This window comes from Podarcis erhardii (assembly GCF_964252035.2).
Source record: "Podarcis erhardii genome assembly, chromosome: 1".
NCBI classification, from domain to species: Eukaryota; Metazoa; Chordata; class Lepidosauria; order Squamata; family Lacertidae; genus Podarcis; species Podarcis erhardii.
Genome location: NC_138497.1, coordinates 10,823,133 through 10,844,067, shown reverse-complemented (window position 1 = coordinate 10,844,067; position 20,935 = coordinate 10,823,133). Strand labels below are relative to the sequence as shown.

Sequence of the window (20,935 nt, the reverse complement as noted above, 5' to 3'; positions counted from 1 at the left end):
CAATGAAGTTGTGCAACAACAGAGATTATTACCTTGCTTTCTCGTGATGGATTTGTAATGGACGAAGGAGCAGGGTCAGTCCCCATTACTTTCCCATTCATTAACGGCAAAGCGATTGGAGGCACTTCCAACCGGCAATGCGCAGCTTGCAATTTCTTTTGATAGCCAAGCGATTGCTGCTGAAGCTCATTGAGAAGATTATCATCAGGCGGCATTTGCCCCGGTTTCGGCAGCGGCTTTCCACTCTTGCCTGTCGAGCTTGGGAAATTGTGGGCTTCCATCAAGCTGCCTTTTAGCCCCTGATAAATAGAAATGGGGAGAGGTAGGTGGGGAGAGACGAGAGAGAGAAAGGGGCGGGGGGAATCTTAACCTTCTCGGGACAGAAGTTACTGAAATGTCAATTGCTTTCTTAATGGAACCAACTTCTATAGCAAAAATAGAATAGGCCGAAGGGGTGACGAAGGTCGGAGGAACAGAAATTTGCACAGAAGAATTGTCACTTGAGGATGGAGCTTGTTGATAGCTCTTGCAAAGCTTGTAAATGTGAAAAGTTCCTCTCTGGTTGCCTTAATCAATCCTGCCACTTCTTTGTGGGGCTGCCTGGGATCTTCAAGTGGGAACTTTGAGCCAGCAGTTTAAGGTGTCTGCTAAAAAAGCCGATACAATCTCAGACTGCAGAAACAGGGGCGGAAATAGCCTGTCGTGTTAACAGTGGCATAGTGTGGGGGGTGCAGGGGGAGCCGGCCGCACCGGGCGCAACATCTGGGGGTTAGGGTTAGGGGGCGCAAATCCACGGGTTAGGGGGTGCAAATTACTTGCCTTGCCCCGGGTGCTGACAACCCATGCTACACCACTGTGTGTTAAACCAGTCTTTGACAACCTGGTGCCCTCCGATCAGCATGGTTCTACCTCGAACTCAACTCTGATCATTTCACAGAATCATAGAACTGGAAGGGACCCCAAGAGTTATCTAGTCCAGCCCCTACAATGCAGGTATCTCAGCTAAAGCATCCATCCATGACACATGGCCATCCAACCTCTGCTTAAAAACCTCCAAGGATGGAGAGCCCACCACCTCACGAGGGAGATGGTTCCACTGCTGAACAGCTCTTACTGTCAGAAAGTTTCTCCTGACGCTTAGTCGGAATCTCCTTTCTTGCAACTTGAAGCCATTGGTGGTTTGAGTCCTACCCCCCAGAGCAGGAGAAAACAAGTTTGTTCCCTCTTCCATGTGATAGCACTTGAGATACTTGAAGATGGCTACCGTATCTCCTCTCGGTCTCCTCTTTCCCAGGCTAAACATACCCAGTTACTTCAACTGATCCTCATCAGGCTTGGTTTCCAGACCCTTGATCACAGGTTCCTCTACACATGTTTCAACTTGCCAATATCCTGCTTAAATTGTACTGCCCAGAACAGGACACAGTATTCCAGATGTGGTCTGACCAAGGCAGAATGGAGTAGTACTATTACTTCCCTTCGAACAGCTCTTACTGTCTCTTCCCTGTCGAACAGCTGTTACTGTCAGGAAGTTCTTCCTAATGTTTAGGTGGAATCTTCTTTCTTATGGTTCCAAACTACAAGAAAGAAGATTCCACCTAAACATTAGGAAGAACTTCCTGACAGTAAGAGCTGTTCGACAGTGGAATTTGCTGCCAAGGAGTGTGGTGGAGTCTCCTTCTTTGGAGGTCTTTAAGCAGAGGCTTGACAACCATATGTCAGGAGTGCTCTGATGGTGTTTCCTGCTTGGCAGGGGGTTGGACTCGATGGCCCTTGTGGTCTCTTCCAACTCTATGATTCTATGATTCTATGATTCCCTTGATCTGGACACTATACTTCTGTTGATGCAGCCTAGAATAGCATTTGTTCTCCCCCCCCCCTTTTTTTTTTGTTGCTTCTGCATCACACTGTTGACATTTCCTGCCTTGGGCCACAGGTGGCAACGTAAACTCATGTGATGCCCATAGAAAAATGATGGTTTACTGTTAACAAGCAGGCTAGTGCATAGGTAGGCAAACTAAGTCCTGGGGGCCTGATCCAGCCCAATCCCCTTCTAAATCTGGCCCACGGATGGTTCAGGAATCAGCGTGTTTTTACATGAGTACAGTGGACGCTCAGGTTGCGAACGTGATCCATGCGGGAGGCACGTCCGCAACCCGCAGCACCGCATCTGCGCACGCGCGGGTTTCAATTTGGTGCTTCTGCGCATGTCCAAAGTGCAATTAAGCGCTTCTGCGCATGTGCCAAAACCTGGAAGTAACCTGTTCCGGTACTTCCGGGTTTTGGCGCGTCCGTATCCCAAAAATGCTCAACCTGAAGCGTCTGTAACTGAAGGTATGACTATATGACTATAGAATGTGTCCTTTTATTAAAAATGCATTTTTGGGTTATTTGTGGGGCCTGCCTGGTGTTTTCACATGAGTAGAATGTGTCCTTTTATTAAAAATGCATCTCCGGGTTATCTGTGGGGCATAGGAATTCATTCATTCATTCCCCCCCCAAAAAAAAATAGTCCTAAACGGCCTCGGTCCAGTATACCTGAAGGAGCGTCTCCACCTCCATCGTTCTGCCTGGACACTGAAGTCCAGCTCCGAGGGCCTTCTGGCGGTTCCCTCATTGCGAGAAACAAAGCTACAGGGAACCAGGCAGAGGGCCTTCTCGGTAGTGGCACCCGCCCTGTGGAACGCCCTTCCAGCAGATGTCAAAGCGATAAACAACTACCTGACATTCAGAAGACATCTTAAGGCAGCCCTGTTCAGGGAAGCTTTTAACGTGTGATATTTTACTGTATTTTTGGTTTCTATGGAAGCCGCCCAGAGTTACAGATGGGCGGGGTATAAATAATAAAATATTATTATTATTATTATTATTATTATTATTATTATTATTATTATTATTATTATTAGTCTGGCCCCCCACAAGGTCTGAGGGACAGTGGACCGGCCCCCAGCTGAAAAAAAACTTGCTGACTCCTGGGCTAGTGCATGCTGCTGAAGCCGTGGGCAGCACACTTCCCTCCTCCTGCTGCTGTGTTTCAGAACAAACAAGCCACGGTCTAGTTTTTCATGTGATCTAATGGTGTCTCATGATTTGCCTTTCTCCAGCCAAACCACAAACCGAAGCCAAGGGATCACTCATGGCTTGTGTGGGGGAAAGAAACCAGGAGCCTGGGGTTCAGGCGACACAGCAAACCAGGCAATGGTTTGTTTCCCAGCAGCAGCAGGAGAGGAGCAATGTGTGCCTGCTCCTTCGCGATTGTGCAGGCTGGGGCCGATGGGAGTTGTAGTCCAAAACTGCCAGAGGTCAACAGTTTGATATGCAGCATAAACTTGAGTTACCTTAACAACCACAGCTGGTTCCTCTCCAGTGTCAGCTGATACAGGACTTGACAATTGCTCATAATTTGTCAGCCATTCCTGGAAAAGCGGTGGAGCTCCTCCTTCCATTTGATAGTTTGCTCTAAAGGATTCCGTCTTTGGGTGACAAGAAAATGAGTGTATTTAAGTCCACGAAGAACCGGCAGCAAAAAGGCAGAATAATAACCATATCAACTAGGTATGACAAGGGAGAGGAGTCTAGAATTATTAAAGCACAAGCAAAAAATAATAAAAATCATTGTGAGCAATTCCTTGCCAGTGGAATGCAACTGGGAGATTGAGTCAAAAGCAAGAATGAACAGTATTTTCATTTATCTATTTTTTGAACATTGGGTTTGCAACCCACTCAACTTATCTACTTGCAATTTGATGTGCTTTCAAACTGCTAGGTTGGCAGGAGCCGGGACCGAGCAACGGGAGCTCACCCCGTGGCGGGGATTCGAACCGTTGACCTTCTGATCGGCAAGTCCTAGGCTCTGTGGTTTAACCCACAGCGCCGCCCATGTCCCTAACAAAATCTACAATAAGCTAAAATCAGATGGACAGGGTTGCCTGGACACAAATGCTTTTCGCAGGCATTGAAAAAGAGGACAGTGAAGGCACCTTCCTGATGGGAAGATGCAAGGAGTTCCAAAGTACAGGGTTCGCCACACCCAAAGATTGATTTCTTACCATTGCAGAACAAATATTATGTGGCACCTGCAGAATTGCCAGTTCTGCAGATCCAAGGGGCCAAGTGGGCAAGGCGATCCCTCAAGTGGGTGGAGGCACTAGGTCAAATGACCAGTGGATCTTTTGATATAGGTTTGTACTAGGCAGCCTTTCTCAACCTGTGGATCCCCAGATGTTGTTGAACTACAACTCCCATCACCATAGGCGCCGACTCCATGGCGCCTGAGGGGGCCCGAGCCCCCTCAAAAATTCGTTTGGGGGGGCTCCGCCCCCCCCAATAATTTAAGAAAATTATTAGTTATATTATGCTTTGTAAAATCACAAAATTATGTTGGTATTTTTTATTTTCCTTGTTTGACAATAGTTACCTTTTAAAATACATTCAGTAATGAGTTAAAACAAAGCCACTCCCGATCTAGAGAGGGGGTGGGGTTGCGGGCTCTCGACCCATCAACAATCTCAAGGGGCTGGCGTCAGCCCCGCAAGAAGCGGGGATTCCCCCTAGCTCATTAATATTCACCGCCCACGGCGGCGGCCAATCGGCTGCCGCAAAGGGCGGGCCCTCACAGGTTCACTTAAGGTCGGGGCAGCCCAGGGCTCGCCCCTTTCGTTCCCCCAGCAGCAGCGGTTTGGAGGTCTTGGGCCCCCCCAATATTTTTTATAAGTCGGTATGGGCCCCCGCCCCCCCAATATTTTTTATAAGTCGGCGCCCCTGCCCATCACCCCTAGCTAGCAAGGCCCGAGCTCAGGGATGATGGGAATTGTAGTCCAACAACATCTGGGGACCCACAGGTTGAGAACCACTGCATTAGAGGAAAAGAAGGGATATGGAAGCCTATCCTCTAGGAATCTCGTCTTTTCCCTCCAGCCCATGAAAACTGAACTCAACCAGAGCTCAGAAGGACAGAGAGGGAGAGAGAGGGAGAGGCTACTCTGATTTCCCTTTGTAGTGGGCACACATTCCATCCCATAACACTTACTGATCCTCCTTTCTGGCTTCCACCAAGCACTTCCATCAGGCTGATATCAGGAGCATCAAATGAGATCAGCAGTTCCTCTGCCTCTACTTTCTCTTGGATCTGCCTGTCATGTCTGAGCACAGTACTCTGGATGTTCCCGGCCTCTTGTTCTTCCACACAGCCAAGTTTTGCTTTCTTCTTCCGTTTAGTCTGTGGTTCAGCCTTCTCGTCTTTCATGCGCTCAGCTTCTCTGAAGGAATAACCCAAATATCATGAACCTCCTGCTTGTTTTGTTCACACAGAGAAGCTTCCAGAACCCTCTTGAATAAATTAAAATAGGGAAGATCTCTACACATCAGATCAAAACTTCCTGCACTAAGAAATGGAAACTGACAGCCTATACATGAGACAGAGTTGGGTATTGGTCCAGATACATGTTTACCATCTCAGAGACCTCTAATTCCTGAGTAAGAATGTTTTCTGCCAGGGAACGAGAAGCAAGAGATACAGCTCCACCATCTCTTTCAATCGTATGACATCTTTCCTTGTGCGGTCCATGTTCCCTACCTTGGATATCCTCTGGCCATTTGAATGGTGCTCTCCCACTGGTTTCGGATATCAGAAATCATACGCTCAACAGCGAGATTCTTGCTCCCATTCTTGCTCTTCACGTGTTCTCCAAGGCAGACAATATTTTGTAGTTTAGCATCACCCTCCTCTTTCAGCTGTAGAATCTCCTGTGTTGTAAGAAACAGCATGGGGGTAACTGGTTCCACACACACTTGTTTTGCTTTTTAGGCTAAGCCTAATGTTGTAGCTGGGGACGCGGGTGGCACTGTGGGTTAAACCACAGAGCCTAGGACTTGCCGATCAGAAGGTCGGCGGTTCGAATCCCCGCAACGGGGTGAGCTCCCGTTGCCCGGTCCCTGCTCCTGCCAACCTAGCAGTTCAAAAGCACGTCAAAGTGCAAGTAGATCAATAGGTACTGCTCCGTCGGGAAGGAAAACGGCATTTCCGTGCGCTGCTCTGGTTTGCCAGAAGCGGCTTAGTCATGCTGGCCACATGACCCAGAAGCTGTACGCAGGCTCCCTCAGCCAATAAAGCGAGATGAGCGCCGCAACCCCAGTGTCGGTCATGACTGGACCTAATGGTCAGGGGTCCCTTTACCTTTTAATGTTGTAGCTACAATAAAGAGCCGTAGCGTATAAGTTAGATGCTACTGCAGCCTGGTTGCCAAGTGGTTCATGAATGGAAGAAAAAGATGAAGAAATGGAAAAGGAATATTGGGGCGGGGGGGGGGAGCTCACTCTGAATTTAAAACATTAAAGCATTCTTTGGAATGCTGGTGCTACTACTCAGCTGAAGTATTTGGCCCAAAACTTTTTTAGCGTTTTGGGTAGGGAGGAAGAATACCCCTACCAAAAACTGGACTAATCTTCAGGGGATGGGTGCAACCAAAGAACTTTTGGGCGATGGGGTGAGTGTTTGCATTCTAAAAACAAAAATGCAGGAGGGGACTTTGCTGCCCTCAGCAGACTTACAGCATTCCCTTTGTAATTATGGGCAGGATGTCCTACAGGAATTACGTTAACTACGTCAGTTCGCAAATGCTACAATTCTCAGAGTGATTTAGCAGTACAGTGGTACCTTGGGTTAAGAACTTAATTCGTGGTCTGTTCTTAACCTGAAACTGTTCTTAACCTGAGGTACCACTTTAGCTAATGGGGCCTCCCGCTGCTGTCACCACGCAATTTCTGTTCTCATCCTGAAGCAAAGTTCTTAACCTGAGGTAATATTTCTGGGTTAGCAGAGTCTGTAACCTGAAGCGTCTGTAACCTGAAGCGTCTGTAATCCAAGGTACCACTCTAAGTCCCTTTTCCCAGGGAACTCTGAGAATTGTGGTTCTGTGCAGGGAACAGGGATCTCCTAACAACTCTTTAGCACCCTTAGTAAACTACGGTTCCCAGAATTCTTTGGGGAGGGGGAAATGCATGACTCTTTAAAGTGTTATGATATGGCAGATGAAGTTGATGGACTATATGGAACTGGCGGAAATGACTGGCAGAATCCGAGACCAGGGAGAAGAGTCGGTGGAAGAAGATTGGAAAAAGTTTAAAGATTATTTACGGAAATACTGTAAAATTTATGAATGTTAGAAAAATGTTGGAATGAAGTTATATGGCTTTAGTAGAAATGTTATAAGGAATTAAGTATAAACAGATTAATAGAGTATTAAAGGAAAAAATAAGGTTAGAATGTGTTAAGATAATTATAGGATAGAAAACAGAGGAAGATGGAAAGGAATTGCTGAAACAATTAACAGAAGTGGAATACAAAAAGGGAGGTGTGAGGTGGTCGTGGAAATAAGTGAATGAAAGATAAGATATTGAAATTATTTGATGTGTTTCAAACTGTTTTTGTTTTGTTTTGTTAGTTTAATGTGTTAGTGTTATGTAGTGTTTTTGTATTGTATTGTATTGGTTTTTTTTTGTAGTGTTTAAATTGTTGGAAAAGTAATAAATATTATTTTTAAAAATATATATATAAAGTGTTATGATAACTGCTTTAAATGTATAGTGCAGATGGGGCCGAAATCAGAAAGAATGCTCAATAACAACCAGGTATAATTGAACCCCCGCAAAAGCCTTATGAAACCAAGCCAGGATGAATGCTCAAATAAACACACTGTCTGGAGGCTACTATATATAGTGCCATAATGCAATATATGTGTGCCATAGTGCTGCAATTCTGCGTCATGATGCTGCTATGTCAATTCACAAATGCAGGGTCTAGATTGGAGTCATCTGAGCTGGCAGTGAGCAAAGAGGTTCAAGGGGAACAGCATCACATCACACCATGTGAGTTGTCTCTTTTAGTACCTTTATTTTCTCCAGGCTTTCTTCTGGCGGTGCCTTGAATTCCTTAGAGCTTAGGCCTAAGATTGTGTCTTTCAGCCTTTGCACCCAGCGGATCATATTCTGGGCAAGTTCTTCAAAATTATTTTCCTCTGCAGAAAGTACCTGGGAAACGTCAAGGCTTTTACAGACACAGGTGAGCAGCGTCTTGTACCTGTCGACAAGCTGAGGGGTTACCAGCATGACTTCCTCCTTAGATAAACCAGAGTCCCTCAAAGAATTTGCCAGCCAAGCAAGAGAATCAAACGACTCTCTGGGGGAGGAAAGAAAAACACACACAAAAACAGATTATTTTCTTTTGCAACACAAGGGTCCATAGGTGAGGTAAGGCTCGTATTCTGCATGTACTACTGCAATGTGCTCTACGTGGGGCTACCTTTGAAGGTGACCCGGAAACTACAACTAATCCAGAATGCAGCAGCTAGACTGGTGACTGGGAACGGCCACCGAGACCACATAACACTGGTCTTGAAAGACCTACATTGGCTCCCAGTATGTTTCCAAACACAGTTCAAAGTGTTGGTGCTGATCTTTAAAGCCCTAAACAGCCTCAGTCCAGTATACCTGAAGGAGTGTCTCCACCCCCATCATTCTACCCGGACACTGGGTTCCCTCACTGCGAGAAGCCAAGTTACAGGGAACCAGGCAGAGGGCCTTCTCGGTAGTGGCGCCCTCCCTGTGGAACGCCCTCCCACCAGATGTCAAAGAGAAAAATAACTATCAAACTTTTAGAAGATATCTGAAGGCAGCCCTGTTTAGGGAAGCTTTTAATGTTTAATAGGTTATTGTATTTTAGTGTTTTGTTGGAAGCCACCCAGAGTGGCTGGGGAAACCCAGCCGGATGGGCTGGGTATAAATATTATATTATTATTATTATTATTATTATTATTATTATTATTATTATTATTTGGTTCAATTGTTGGCAGCTCTTGTTAAACATTTAACTCATTCAATAAACTTATTCAATGAGGGGTTTGGTGGGATTCGGGGTATATTTATCAAAAATAATTTATTCTTGGTGCTTTAAAAAACATTTTAAAATAATTGCTTCGGTTTATTCATTTATGTCGTCTTTACAACTGCAGCTTCAGCCACACCCAGATTTATTCTTTTTAACAAAAAAAAATATCAAGTTAGGGGCTTTTTTGTCATTTTTCTGGATTTATTTTTTTTAATTACATCCCTCCCCTGGATTTCCGGAACATTTTGCCAATTTGGCTGCCCAAATCCCGGTCTTGTCCAGGAAGATCCAGACGTATGGGAGCCCTAACTTTGGTATATTGCCCCTGGAGCATTTACCATGGGGCAATGTGGCCCTCGAGATTCAAAAGCGCTAGCTGCCACAGTACCAGATGTCTGGCGATACCAATCAGAATCAATAGCGGGCAACTTCATATGATCTGTTTATCCAGTATAACTGGCCGAAGCAGTGAACAAATATTTAAAAACCTAAAGGCAGGATACCTCTGTTTTAGAAGAATTTGATAAAAATGCTCCAGCTTCAGCTTCTCTACTTGATTCTCTTGCCATTTCTTTTCCTGAAGGCTTAGCCATTCCTCTAAGCTACGGAACAGATATTCAAGTCTGGGGAAAAAATATGTAAGGAAATAAATACAACGATTACGGTACATGAGAATAATTATACAGCAATTTAAGGCAAATGGTGTGCAAGTGTCTTGCTCCCAGTATCAGCTTTTAAGGCACCAAGTCCAGACCACTTTATTTGTCTAGATCATTAATGGTGGAACTGGTTTCTGCTCTTCCACTATTGCTTTTCACAGTTATAGTTTTCATGTTGCATTGCTTACAAAAGAGAGGGCAAAGCAGGATTGACTGTGGGTGATTTCACAGAATCGTGGAATTTGTAGAGCTGGAAGAGACCAGGAGGGTCATCTGGTCCAACACAATGCGATACAGGAATATTTTGCCCAACGTGGGGCTCAAACCTATGACCCTGAGATCCAGAGTCTCATGCTCTACCGACTGATTTGACATAGATTGGCAAAGATTGCTGGCTCTCAATTGCTTAACAACAGCAGCAACCACTCCCCCCCTTTCTCCTTCCCAAACCTTATTCTGTATACAGTGGTGCCTTGCAAGACGAAATTAATTCGTTCCGCAAGTTTTTTCGTCTTGCGAGTTTTTTCGTCTTGCGAAGCACGGTTTCCCATAGGAATGCATTGAAAATCAATCAATGCGTTCCTATGGAAACCGCCTTCAGACCAGGTCGGGGGACAGTCTGTCCCCCGACCTCTTCTGAAGGCTGGGGGGGGGGCAAGGGCTTTTCTTCCCACCCCCAGCATTTTAAAAAACCCCGGGACAGCAGAGGACTTCTCCGCTGTCCCGGGGTTTTTTAAAATGCTGGCGGGCGGCTGTCCCGGGGCGATTTTAAAGCCCCCGGGAAGGCAGGCGGGGGGGGAGCAAAGACTTTCGCCCCCCGCCAGCCTTCAGAAGAGGTCCAGGACCTCTTCTGAAGGCCGGCGGGGGGCGAAAGTCTTTGCTCCCCCCCCCGCCTGCCTTCAAAAGCCGTCCGGGAGCTTTTTCTTCTTGCGAAGCAAGCCCATAGGGAAATTCGTCTTGCGAAGCGCCTCAAAAAATGGAAAACCCTTTCGTCTAGCGGGTTTTCCGTCTTGCGAGGCATTTGTCTTGCGGGGCACCACTGTACAACACTAATTACATGTCTCACATTACAGTCATACCTCGGTTGTCAAACGCCTTGGTACTTGGACGGTTTGGCTCCCAAACGCCACAAACCCGGAAGTGAGTGTTCCTGTTTGCAAAGGTTTTTGGAAGCCGAAATTCCGACGAAACTTCCAACTGAATGCAGAAAGCTCCTGCAGCCAATCGGAAGCCTCGCCTTTGTTTTCGAACCATTCCGGGAGTCGAACGGACTCCTGGAATGGATTAAGTTTGACAACCAAGTTACCACTGTATACGTAACTGATATATATAAAAGACTTTACAACCTGAGAAAAGAGACACTGCACATATTTTTGTAAACCAAGAAAATCTTTAAAAACCGTAACAGAAAAATGAATTGATTCCTAAAGTTATACGGCTGAGGTGGATGAATAAAGTTTGAGGGTTTTTCAGTAGAGGTACTCAAAATCCTTTAATTCTGAGTGGTGGATCTTGGGATTCTAGCCAAAACAAACCAACCCCAAAGTCACTCCTCCAAAGCTGGAACCTGACCTTCCCTGGCTTGTATCTCCTTCTCTATGTGCGTGCGTACGCACCCACATTTGTGGGTTTCTGTTGTTGCTGCCGTTTATTGTTATAATATTGTGTGGGGAACCTCGAAGATGAGGGACGCGAGTGGTGCTGTGGATTAAACCACAGAGCCTGGGGCTTGCCTATCAGAAGGTTGGCAGTTCGAATCCCCGTGACAGGGTGAGCTCCCGTTGCTCGGTCCCTGCTCCTGCCAACCTAGCAGTTCGAAAGCACGTCAAAGTGCAAGTAGATAAATAGGTACCGCTCCGACGGGAAGGTAAACGGCATTTCCGTGCGCTGCTTTGGTTCGCCAGAAGCGGCTTAGTCATGCTGGCCACATGACCCGGAAGCTGTACGCCGGCTCCCTCAGCCAGTAAAGCGAGATGAGCACCGCAACCCCAGAGTTGGCCACGACTGGACCTAATGGTCAGGGGTCCCTTTACCTTTAACCTTGAAGACAACGTAATCGCAAGGTAGGATAGAAATGTCTCAAATAAATACATAAAAGGGCTGTTGGTGGTCCTTAAAATAAGCTGGGCCTAGTGCACTTGGCCTTCTTACCTAGCAAACTGCTGCAAAGTGACGTGGAGCTCCTTCTCTCTTCCCTGACACCTGCTGATCACACTTTGTAATTCTGCTTCTTGGCCCTTCGTCCATCTGCTCACGTGACTGACGTCCACTTCAGGGAAATAGCTCTCCACCTGGCTCAAGAGTGTTTTCACCTCCTGGAAAGCACTGCCTTTGCCTTCAAAGGTTAGGAAGGTCTGGACAAAAATAAACACAATCACAAAACACAATATATGTGTGTACTTGTGTGCGTGTAAAATGCTAAAATCTGTTGGCTGCTGCAGTCGTTTAGCAGGATGCAAATCCCCACCCTCTGTGCCATCCAGAGGAAAATGTGAGAAGCCAAATTCAGCTGGTGCAGAATTCAGTGTCCAGGTTGCTCACCGGGGTAAGACGGTTTGAGTGCCGCACATCAATCATGGCCCAACTGCGCTGGCTGCCAATTAGTTTCTAGGCCCAACTCAAAGTGCTGGTTTGGACATATAAAGCCTTAAACAGTTCAGGACCACAATACCTCAAGGACCACCTCTCTCCATAGGAATGGACTCAGACCCTGAGGTCATCATTGGAGGTCCTTCATCATGTGCCATCTCCATGAGAGGTCTGGATTGTGGCAACACAAATATGGGCCTTTGTGGCAGTGGTTCCGTGTATGGAATGCCCTACCCAGGGAGGTTTGGCTGGCCCTATTAGTAGTAGTAGTACAGCGGTACCTTTGGTTGCGAGCGGGATCCATTCCGGAGGCCCATTCGCAACCTGAAAAGAACGCAACCCGCGTCTGCGCATGCGCGGGTCGCAATTCGCCACATCTGTGCATGCAATTGACATTATTTTGCGTTTCTGCGCATGCGGCAAAACCCAGAAGTAACCCTTTCCGGTACTTCCGGGATGCAACCTGAAAATGCGCAACCTGAAGCAAACATAACATGAGGTATGACTGTAGTAGTTTGTATACCACCCTTCATTCATAGATCTCAGGGCAGTTCACAACATAAAATTACAATCTAAAAACCACAAAATACATAATAAAATTACAAACAATAGCAAACCAATAGACGCACAACACTTTTATGTGCTCTAGGGAACCAGACAGAGGGCCTTCTCGGTAGTGGCACCCACCCTGTGGAACGCCCTCCTACCAGATGTCAAAGAGAACAACAACTACCAGACTTTTAGAAGACATCTGAAGGCAGCCCTGTTTAGGGAATGCTTTTAATGTTTAATAGGTTATTGTATTTTGGTGTTCTGTTGGAAGCCGCTCAGAGTGGCTGGGGAAACCTAGCCAGATGGGCAGGGTATAAATAATAAATTATTATTATTACAGTGGTACCTCGGGTTACATATGCTTCAGGTTACATACGCTTCAGGTTACAGACTCTGCTAACCCAGAAATAGTACCTCGGGTTAAGAACTTTGCTTCAGGATGAGAACAGAAATCGTGCTCCAGCGGCACAGCAGCAGCAGGAGGCCCCATTAGCTAAAGTGGTGCTTCAGGTTAAGAACAGTTTCAGGTTAAGAACGGACCTCCAGAATGAATTAATAATAATAATAATAATAAATTTTATTTATATCCCGCCCTCCCCAGCCGAAGCCGGGCTCAGGGCGGCTAACAACACTAAAACAGTACAACATTATAAAACATTATAAAAATGAATTAAAATCAAAATTGATGGCAACCATAAACTAAAGTTTTGTAAAGATTGCCAGAGGAGGGAGTCAGGCTGCGCCCTGACCAAAGGCCAGGTGGAACAGCTCTGTCTTGCAGGCCCTGCGGAAAGATGTCAAGTCCTGCAGGGCCCTTGTCTCTTGTGACAGAGCGTTCCACCAGGTTGGAGCCGCAGCCGAAAAAGCCCTGGCTCTAGTTGAGGCCAGCCTAACCTCTCTGTGGCTTGGGACCTTCAAGGTGTTTTTATTTGAAGATCGTAAGTTCCTCTGTGGGGCATACCAGGAGAGGCGGTCCCGTAGGTACGAGGGCCTTAGGCCGTATAGGGCTTTGAAGGTTAAAACCAGCACCTTAAACCTGATCCTGTACTCCACCGGGAGCCAGTGCAGCTGGTATAGCACCGGATGAATGTGATCTCTAAGCGAAGACCCCGTAAGGAGTCTCGCTGCGGCATTCTGCACCCGCTGGAGTTTCTGGGTCAGTCTCAAGGGCAGCCCCACGTAGAGCGAGTTACAATAATCCAGTCTGGAGGTGACCGGCGCGTGGATCACAGTGGCTAGGTCAGGGCGAGAGAGGTAAGGAGCCAACTGCGTAGCTTGGCGGAGATGAAAAAATGCCGCCTTTGTTATAGCTGCAATCTGCGCCTCCATGGAGAGGGAGGTATCGAAGATTACACCCAAACTCTTAACGGATGGTGCTGGCACTAATTGCACCCCCGCAAGAGATGGGAGTTGCCCCCTCAGCCCCATGTCGTCCCGTCCCAGCCAGAGGACCTCTGTCTTCGAAGGATTTAACTTCAACCGGCTCCCACGTTAAGTATGTAACCAGAGGTACCACTGTAGTATTATTATTATTATTATTATTATTATTATTATTATTTAAAAGGGCATCCAATGTCAATCAGCCCAAGGCCTGGTTGAAGAGAAATGTTTTCGGCTGGTGCCTAAATGTGTACAATAACAACAGATGTTGCATTGCAGCTTCCATAAGTCCTGACCATTGGTCTTTCTGGCTGCAGCTGATGGGAACTGGAGTACTGCTGTATCCCCACTCCTGCACTATGGGCTGGCTCACACATTCATGGTTATCACTCTCTGACTGTAGCAACAAAGGATGATTTGTAAATGGACCCCGAAGACTAAACACCCTGGAGAAGCATTTCTAGCACCACCCAAAATCAATTACACTGCATGTATACTCATACCAAACTTGCTGTCGGAGTGAGGACCGTTGCGTAGCCAAAACAGCACCACCCACCCACAAGACAGAGGGTGTGGCAGACGAGCTACTACAGCTGGCAGACAAGCAAATAACCGTTAAGGCAGAGCTTTCCAAACTGCGTGTCACGGCACGTTAGTGTGTCAGCTGCAGCGTGAAAGTGTGTCATGTGACCTTCTCTCTGGCTCTTCCGGGGGCTGGAAAGGGGTTAGTTTAAACCTCCGGTTTGCTGGTAAAACTGAACAACTGCATTGCGAAATGATGGATGTCTAAAAAGTATGCTACCAACATGAAAAGTTTGGAACGCTCTGCTTTAAGGGGAGGCAGCCCTAAGGGGAAAGAGGAACCGCCAACACAGCTCAAAGAGGATTAAAACAGGATGCTGTCCAACTGTTTGCGGGGGGGGGGGGGGAGAGAGAGGAAAATCAGTACAGGACAATAACACACACACATCAGAAAATTTAAGGAGAGGAACACAGTAGCCCAATGAGAATGATCACGCTCAGTATTTTTGAGTTTCTCAGGGAAGGGGGACAGAAAAATGAGGGAGAAAGATCAAAGGAATATCATGAAAAAAGGGCATGGTTGTTGGGACACTGGACAGAAGCAGCCCATATGACAATATTTTGTTGCAAGTTCCACTTGTTAGAGTGTCTGAAAAGCTAGATTAAATCTACGTGTTCAATTACCCTCTCTCCCTCTGTAGTGAAAAACTGGTGCATTGTTGCTATACAGTCATATCTCGGGTTACAGACGCTTCAGCTTGTGTTTTTTCGGGTTATGGACCGCCAAAACCTGGAAGTAGCGGAATGGGTTACTTCTGGGTTTTGGTGGTCGCACATGCTCAGAAGCGCTAAATCGCACTTTGCACATGCGCAGAAGCACCAAATCACAACCCGCCGTGCGCAGATGTGCCGCTGTGGGTTGCGAATGCTGTGGGTTGCAAACGTGCATCCCACACAGATCATGTTCGCAACCTGAGCGTCCACTGTATATAGGTGCCCCCATGCCATTTGGAGGAACACTGATGCAACACCAAGTCCAAGCCTCGTGCCTTACCGCCAGCCGCTGAATTTTCTCTTCCAATATCTCTTTTGTTTCGGAGGGATCAAAACATTCCTTCAGATTGAGCCGGGTACTACTGAACCAGTCACAGAAATCCTGGCAATGGTCTGCAGAAAGAAATATATATATATTTTAAAAGTGAGACGGTGGACCTCCTAGAAGATTAGAAGGAAGAAAGAGAAGGGATGTGTAAACAACTGCCACAGTGCTGCCATAGTTGAAAGAAAGTACGACACTATGGCAGCTGTGTTATGCTCTGCTGTTTCTAGGCCCAAGCATCCGATCTAGGGCACTTCAGACATTCAAACAAACCACACTTTGACTTTGTGTGATGGTTGAACCCAGCCAGTGTGTGAGTAGCTGATTAACGTAAATAAAGGATATCTTTCCTTAGGGGAAATAGGAAGCCTCGAACATATATTTTTTAGATGTCCTTTTTATGTTGAGATTCATAGAGACACCATTGATCCTTTCCTGAAGAGGCTCGCCGATCTTTCAGACAAGTCTAAACTTAATTCTCTCCTCTTAGGCAAAGATCATAAGACGACCTGGCTGGTAGCCAGATTCTGCGCCCAGATTTGTAGGCACAGATCATCCTCTAGAATAAAATAGCTTAATAGGGAAATGCTGAAGTTTCCCTTTGGGGCGCCTCAGGGTCGATTTTTTATGGTAGCCCAAATCTCAGTTGTATGGGTGTATGTATGTATCTCAATTTTAACTCATGAGCTATTGCTGCAATCTGCTCCGATTGTATATTTTATCTTTATGAACGCTGTTTTTATTGTGTTATGTTATGTGAGCTGGTCTTTGACCGTAATAAATTATCTATCTATCTAAGGGTGTCTTTTTTTTTCCTTTTTAAAGGGATGTCTAGAAGTAGTGTTTATTTTACTTACAGTTCAGGAGAGTCATAAAGTGATCGTGGAACATTTGCATCTTGGAATCAAATAGATCAGTGACGCTTTTGAGTTGTTTGTTTAATTCAACCACCTCGGGGTTCAAACAACTTGTCTCTTTTTCAAGCAACTTCACATGGTGTTTTTGCTGAAGAATCTTCTGGTGTATCTCCTAAATTAAAATACAGAAGAAAACAATCCTTCTTTAAAAAATGCTGATAGTATTCATAAGTTTCCTGTCAGCGTGTTGGGGGTAGGCAGCCCCAACGACCTATCAAAAATGGCCCATGGGAGCTGGTGGCCAAATCCAGATCCTCACCTCTGCTTTATGGAAATACACTGTGAAAGGATTGGGCCCTTGTTTCTTTCCTGCCCTTGTCCACTCAAAACTGCCAGCTTCTGCCCCTTTCCCTGGGCACTTATTTTCCTAACCACCCCAACTTTCTGGTGATCCGCCATTTTGTGGAATAATGTCATTCCAGCCATGGAGCCTTCAGCATTTAAGGTGTCTTTCCCTTGTAGAGGAGAATGGTGGTATTCACATTCAGCCATCTAGCCCTAAATCAAGGGATCACAAAAGGGCTCTGATTTTGGAGGACAGTCCTGCCAGTGCCATGATAGCGAGCAGTAGTAGATGGGTTTTTGTTTTGCCATTTTCTTAGTGTTGTTTCTGCTATACCTCTGCGTTGGATTTTGCCGTCGCAAGCTGTTTTTGGCTAGGCAAGGCTTGGGAAAGTGGTCTAGAAATACTTTAAAATAAATAGCTAAACAGAATCCCTGTGCTCAGAAGTGCTAGGGACAAATAACAGAGAGGAGCCATCAAATTCACAAGAAGTAATAGCTCCACTTTTCTTCTGCACTAGTCCGAACATGTGTGGAGTCCTGTGTCCAGTTCTGGGTGGCACTTTTAAGAAGGATTTCCCAGAAGGAAATGAAAACAGGTTCAGAGGAGTAGCAGCAAGGATGTTCGAAGGTATTGTGATAGGAATTTTGAGGTCTTAGATATATGGCAATGTTCATAACTGCACATACACAGATTCATAACTGCACGTACATAGATCAGCACAGGAAGACCGACCTGAAGCCATTTTGATTCCTAAACTGAGTAAATGTTTTCTCTGCATGGTCAAAGTGGAAAAGCCTCCCTGTTGTCTTTTCCTTCACAAATCCTGTCTTAAGGGTATGTCTGTGTTTGAATAGGGTGTGAGCCTGTGACCTGGCCCAGGAACTAAGTATTTATCACTACAAAAGAATGGCCAGGCTCCCCAGGCAATCCAATCAAGTAACCTGCCAGACAGGAGATAAACAACATCAGGAGAAAACAATATTCAAATTTCTGTTTTAGACCACCTTTCCTGTGATATAGGTGTGATGTATCTGAGGGGTGGTCTTAGGTTACACCCCTTCTGTGATGTATGTATGATGTTTCTGGTGGTGGTCTTGATCTACAGGGTGGCAATTTCAAAAGTCTTTATAAGGCCTTGCGCGCCATTTTTCGGGGTTCCTCCTCCTCTCCTGCGGGTGAGGGGAGCACCCTGTTGCAGCAGATCAATAAAGATCAGGCTTACTAGCTGCTTTGCTTCTCAATATTCTCTGGTTGGCCTCTGTTATTCTCTCCTACCAATAGGGAACCTATGTAAGGACTCTATACGGGCTCTTGGATACCCCAAAAGCGAAAAGGGCAATTTTTGTTTACAACAGTATCCTAAGAAGAAAGGCTGAAGAAATTATGTTTAACGAAGAAACAGAGCGGGGGAGGAATATGACAGCAGTCTTTGAGTGTCTGAAGTGCTCTCACTAGGGATGTACAAATCTGTCAATTGCATTTATTTCAGTATTTTGTTTTTCAAGTCTTTTGTTCAGTTCCCCACATTTCCACATCAGTTTGCAATTTTTATTTTATTTTTAAAGTCCTCATGAGAATTCATCAGCATTTGAGTGTGAATTTTTCCTTTTGGTACGCTATTTCGCCTAATAATACGTTTTTTGCAAAACACATTTTTCCTAATATAATGCAGGGAAAAGGAAGGGGAAGTTCTGCTGTGCAAGAAGTCGTCTACCGCAGAAGTGGAACAATAGTGTAAATATATCATCCTTTGGCCCTGCTCCCAAACCTGTTAAATCTGTGCCAGCCCTATAAATCTTTAAGATTCCTTTGTTAGCATTAGAGAAGTTCTGAATACAGTTCGGATGGCAGCCAGAGCCGATACCGTAGGTGTTAACCAAAGAAGAGTGAGAGACAAAGCAGGTGTTTGTGTGTTTTTAGAATACCTCCAATTTAGCAAAAATCCCCAAGGTGTTAGAAGGAGACAATGATCTGAGAAGCGATTCTGTCATTCCAATCTGCGTCTTGGCCAGGTCAAGATCTTCTTTCAGCTCAGCTGTGTTGCCATTGAGTTCAGTGGGTATTGACTGGTTCGGTAAGTGCTTTATTATTAGCTCCATTTTGTTCAAAAGAGATGATTTGATGACCTGGGAAAGGGGGGAAAACAGAGGACTTGCATAAGAAGATAAAAAGAGCCCGGCTGGGCCGTCTAGTCCAAGCATCGTCACAGCAACTGACCTGGTGCCTGCGGGAAACTCACACGCAGGACCTGAGCACAAGAGCAACACTCTCCTCTTCTGTGGTTCCCAGCAATGGGCATTCAGAAACATTACTGCCTCCAACTGTGGAGGAGCAGCATAGCGAGCAGCCACTGGTAGCCTTACCCTCCATGAATCCGTATAATCCACTTGTAAAGCCAGCCAAGTTGGTGGCCATTGCTGCCTCCAGTGGGAGGGAGTTCCGCAGGAGAACTACCGTACTTTTTGGTGTATAAGACAAGTTTTTTTTTTTACTGTAAAATAATGATCAAAATCGGCGGTCGTCTTATACACGGATAGTGCAGGTGGGGGGTGGGGGATTGGTCACAGCCGCTATCAGGAGCTTGTCAGTGATGATGTTGTGTGTGATTGGTGGCTGCGACAAGGGCTGCTTTGGATTGGGTGCTGCTGCGGCGATGGGTTTTATGATTGGTGGCTGCGGCAAGGTCTGATCTGAATTTGCTCTTGCTCCTGCAATTGGGCGTGCGATTGCTGGCAAAAAGCTTGACAACTCTGGGCCATCTCCCCCCATTTTCTTAAATTGGACTGCCCAAAAATAGGGGGCATCTTATACGCGGTTGTGTGTTATACACAGAAAAATACAGTATGCACTGTGTGAAGGAGCAGAGAGAAAGAGAGAGAGAGAGGAGTTCTGATACACATGTAGATGTCCTTTTGCCAACGAGTCAATTTCACTGGGTAAAACCCTAAGTATATTTACTAGTGCTATTTTGCATTTCTTCATATGCACAGGTAGAAAAAGAAGGTTGCAATCGTTTCTCCCCTTCTTAACACCAATCCCCCTGGTGGCAGGAATCTTATCTATATCAATACATAACCTCCTGACGAATCGTGATCGCAATGATAGCCCCCCTCTCCCTTTCACCTGCAATTCAAGTGGGGTCTCGTAGCCATTGAGGAGATACTGGATTTCATCCACCTTTGCATCAAACTCCTCTAGATTCTTTTGTTGGGACTTCAAGCCAGCCTACGAAGAAAGAGGGCGAAATTGTCTCACGGGCCAAACAAGTTTTAACTTTTGTTCCGCAGGTTAGAAACGAACGACCACACGGATCGCTTATAAATCTTTCGAGACACTGAACAGATTTCCACTTGGCACGAGGTTGAAGAATCACAGATAAAAAGAGAACAAGCTAGAAAACGCGATCATTAAAACGTTGACACCCGTCTGTCACGAGAGACAACGGAGTGCATCTCTGAAGGTACAGCCAAACTGCTGGAGAATCACAGCGCCTGCTGTGGATGCAGAGACCAGGAACTTGTAACTGCTGCCTCCCGTGTTGCTTTTGCTGTGCTGGCAGCACCAAAGTGATCTGTTCAGGGAGCAAGCCTGGGCCGTGTGCATGGAGTTCCTGGGCTGCCTGGATTAAAAGACACCCCCCCCCCCGGCCTTGTGGTCCAAAGGAAAGCAGAGCAACATGTTTGGCCCCAGCCAGGCTGCAGGAGTTGCCGGAAGGAGGCGTACAGTGGTACCTCGGTCTACAAACAGTCCTGTTAACAAACAATTCGTGAAACGAACTCCACAAAATCGGAAGTAGGTGTCCCAGTTAGAGAACTTTGCCTCGGAAGCCGAACGGTGGAAGGGCACCGGCGGCGGGAGGCCTCAGAAGGGAAAGCGCGCCTCTGTTTAAGAACGCTTTGGTTTAAGAATGGACTTCTGGAATGAATTAAGTTCGTAAACTGAGTTACCACTGTACAAGGAGCCATCCAACCATCTTAGGGACTCCATTCTGGATTTGTGTAAGGTTTAGTCCTTAGCCTTCCCTTCTCCCGAAGATGTCCCACACAG

The 20,935-nt window shown here is 46.1% G+C and overlaps 1 protein-coding gene across 6 annotated transcripts in view; it reads right to left on the bottom strand.

The window, feature by feature from the left end:
- The window catches only part of SYNE2 (spectrin repeat containing nuclear envelope protein 2), a 250,960-nt gene that overhangs the window by 144,625 nt on the left and 85,400 nt on the right, over positions 1–20,935 (bottom strand). For 5 of the 6 annotated variants that reach the window (XM_081857037.1, XM_081857039.1, XM_081857036.1 and 2 more), the window contains exons 33-43: positions 20,012–20,113; positions 18,814–19,014; positions 16,543–16,714; positions 15,641–15,753; positions 11,695–11,897; positions 9,388–9,507; positions 7,888–8,176; positions 5,576–5,745; positions 5,030–5,258; positions 3,339–3,473; positions 33–299 (exon numbers count right to left, since the gene is read on the bottom strand). In XM_081857037.1, coding sequence (XP_081713163.1) covers positions 33–299; positions 3,339–3,473; positions 5,030–5,258; positions 5,576–5,745; positions 7,888–8,176; positions 9,388–9,507; positions 11,695–11,897; positions 15,641–15,753; positions 16,543–16,714; positions 18,814–19,014; positions 20,012–20,113 — 2,001 coding nt within the window. Of the gene's footprint in view, positions 1–32; positions 300–3,338; positions 3,474–5,025; positions 5,259–5,575; positions 5,746–7,887; positions 8,177–9,387; positions 9,508–11,694; positions 11,898–15,640; positions 15,754–16,542; positions 16,715–18,813; positions 19,015–20,011; positions 20,114–20,935 lie in introns of all 6 variants that reach the window. The other variant, XM_081857038.1, reaches the window with a different exon arrangement.